The sequence below is a fragment of the Penaeus monodon genome, chromosome 32, assembly GCF_015228065.2.
Source record: "Penaeus monodon isolate SGIC_2016 chromosome 32, NSTDA_Pmon_1, whole genome shotgun sequence".
Taxonomy (NCBI): Eukaryota; Metazoa; Arthropoda; class Malacostraca; order Decapoda; family Penaeidae; genus Penaeus; species Penaeus monodon.
In genome coordinates, this window is record NC_051417.1 from 14,549,694 (window position 1) to 14,552,795 (window position 3,102).

General features: G+C 36.7%; 1 protein-coding gene across 2 annotated transcripts in view; it reads left to right on the forward strand.

Moving 5' to 3' along the window:
- Positions 1-3,102, forward strand: part of LOC119593664 (kinase suppressor of Ras 2-like) — a gene marked incomplete in the record, with an annotated part of 30,909 nt that overhangs the window by 22,636 nt on the left and 5,171 nt on the right. For both annotated transcript variants that reach the window (XM_037942613.1, XM_037942614.1), the window contains 5 exon segments: positions 54-198; positions 392-698; positions 875-1,060; positions 1,703-1,836; positions 2,633-2,767. In XM_037942613.1, coding sequence (XP_037798541.1) covers positions 54-198; positions 392-698; positions 875-1,060; positions 1,703-1,836; positions 2,633-2,767 — 907 coding nt within the window.

Here is a 3,102-nt window from a genome sequence, read left to right on the forward strand (position 1 = left end):
TTTTTTTAAGTTATAAATAAATGAAGTTTGGGATTACATTTATGTATTACCAGAGGTGAATGAGGACTGTGGGGATATGCGGCTTATTTCGCCCCGACCCCCTACCAAGGCCCCTATATCAGCTTCCTCCACCCAAAGTGATGTGATAGACTCCAGACAGTCTCATGATTCTGACCGCACTGTGTCACAAACCTCAGGGTATGTACCTTTTATAACTGAACAGCAGCAAAGTTAAGGGAAAAATTATCTGCATGTTTGATGTGACATTTAATTACTTTTAATTGGATTCTAGCATATTTCCTTTGCATATTTTGAGTCTTTTAATAAAATGTAAATAAGAAAATATCTTCATTCCTCATTTCTGAAGTAATGACATTTAATTTCTCATTAGGTCTGGCAGTACTGGCACTGATGATTCTGAGCGCACAATAGCAGGTCGTGTAGATTCGCAAGATTCCACAGTATCTGATGGAGAAAATGCAGATCCTCGATGTACTCGTCAGAACAGTGTCAGTAGTGTGTCCCAGTCTCTCCGAGAATGGGATATTCCCTATGATGAACTTGATAGAGGAGAAGTCATTGGACGAGGAAGATTTGGCATTGTATATTCAGGAAATTGGCATGGACAAGTGGCTATAAAAGAGTTGCGAATGGACTATGTTAATGATGAGAAAACTCTTGAAGCATTTAAAGCAGAGGTGAAGGATGAAAGTTTTAGTAATTTGAGACTGGAATATAATTTTATCACTGTATTCTTATTTACTGGATTGTTCTATTTTACAAAAAGAAAAAAATAAAATGAGTCAATCAAATATTGTTCAATACTAGGCATATACATGTATTTAATGGGAAGATATTCTCTACCACTCAACAGGTGAGCACTTTCCGCAAGACCCGACATGAGAATTTGGTCCTGTTCATGGGTGCATGTATGAAGCCCCCAAGACTAGCCATAGTGACAAGCCTATGCAAGGGCATGACACTCTACAAACACATTCATGTACTGAAAGACAAATTCAATATGTCACGCACCATCTTGATTGCTCAGCAAATTTCACAGGTAACTTGCTTAGCTATCAGTATCTTGTTAAGTATGGTTGTTGTTATTAATGAGCTTAGTACTATTTGGCAGGTTAGCTGCTCTTTTGTATCATTTTGCTAAATCTAGATGAGTTTGAATGATACATTCTGGTGAGACTTTAGTTCTCATAACTCAAGGTATTTAAAACTTTAAGATGTATAGAGAATACTTTGTGCCAGGAGAACACACTTTTACTTATTTTTTTTTGTTTATGATTCTTGTTACAATTACACTAGATTTGGATATTAACCCATTGCTCCCGTGATCCGACTTGAACTTACTTTGCTCAAGTAGCCATGTGGTGATTTCAATCTTTGTTTGCCATGCATCCTCATTCCTAATGGCCTTGAAGAACATAATAAAACCAGTGTCAAGACAACCTTAACTGTAAACTATGTGTTGACACCTGGGTGCAAAGAGTTAATTGGTAAGGGATGGGAAGATTCAGTTTTGTGGACAGGGCTGAAGATAGTGTGAATTTTTAAGTTAAAAGAAGTGATGAGTTTATAATTATTACTACCACTACCTTACTACCTTTGCTCATTTGTGGGCATTTCATCTCAGATCTTTTAGTTTCTTGTTAGTTTTTACATCAGTAGATAATTGATATTCCTTTTTCAGGGTATGGGCTACCTCCATGCAAGGGGCATCGTTCACAAGGACCTTAAGACCAAGAATATATTCCTGGAGAGTGGCAAGGTTGTCATCACAGACTTTGGTCTCTTCAATGTTACGAGACTCTGTCATGATAGCAGGTTTGTTCTTGTCCTTTTTCCAATAGAGGCTGTCATGTTCCTTGTTCATTTGAAGGAATATCTCTGCATATTACAGAAATTACAAGCTAGATTAGGTCTGTCTGCTTGCTTTTTGTACACAAGATATTGAGTCCATGGGGCTGTTAGTCTTTATCCCAGAGTATTTTTTAGATGCTTAGTTAAATTTGGTGAGTTTGTTAAGTTTAGTTTGAGGTCAGTGTAGTGATAGAGATCGATTGGTACCTTACAATTGAAAATTGGTAACTAGCTCTCAAATTAGGTGTTGATAATGGTAAATTTGAGACTACTATAAAATAAAATTGTATGTATCATCTGTTTTGGGGATTCACAGAAATCTTCTCTGGACTAAATAATTTTTCTGTGCCATAGTTTTCCTTCATGATTGACTATCTTTTATGAGCATAGGACTGTTTCTTATATAAGAAGGAAAGGAAGAATGGTGTGTGTGTGGGGGGGGGGGTTGAGTGGCTGAGCATAGTTATCTAAGGAAGCAAAACAAGCAAATGAGGGACAAGATGGTTGGGCAGATTAGCCTAAACTTGCTTGCTTTGGGTGCCTATGGTGCTCTTTGCTATTGAACAGTTGCAACTAGGATTTATAGCTGAGCTTAATACATTCCCTGTTATTAGGGTAACCACTGGGCAACCACAATAACAGCTTGCAACCAGGGAACCCTTTTTTTTTTTTTCTTCCCATAAACATGTCTGTTTGGGTGGGGTTAATCACTGTTGCACCATTTGATAAAGTTATGTAAATTTCCTTTATTTGGTTTCAGACGAGGCAACTGGTTAAGTATTCCTCCTGGTTGGTTGTGTTATCTCTCCCCTGAGGTCATGAGGAACTTGCGTGTGATACAGAAACAAGACGATGGCCTTCCTTTCACCACGTATTCAGATGTTTATTGTTTCGGGTAAGTTCCTGTTTTAACTATTTTTGTAGATAGATATAGATAGTTTGAATCTACAAAATGAATATTAATATCTTTGGTATTTGAAAGTTTGCACATTTATTTTAAGCTTCAGCCTGATTATATATTAACTCAAGCTTCATAGTAGAAAAGGGTTTATCATTACTTCAGAGGTAAAATGTCTTTTAGTGCTATAGGTACAGAAGGAACATAATTTTAAATGGATTTTGACAATGCTTTGTTTTATTTCACTGACTCGGGCACAAGAAAATATTAGATCCTTACCTACTAATTATTAACAGTCTTTAACTGTATGTTGCTAGGAAAATATAGTGGCA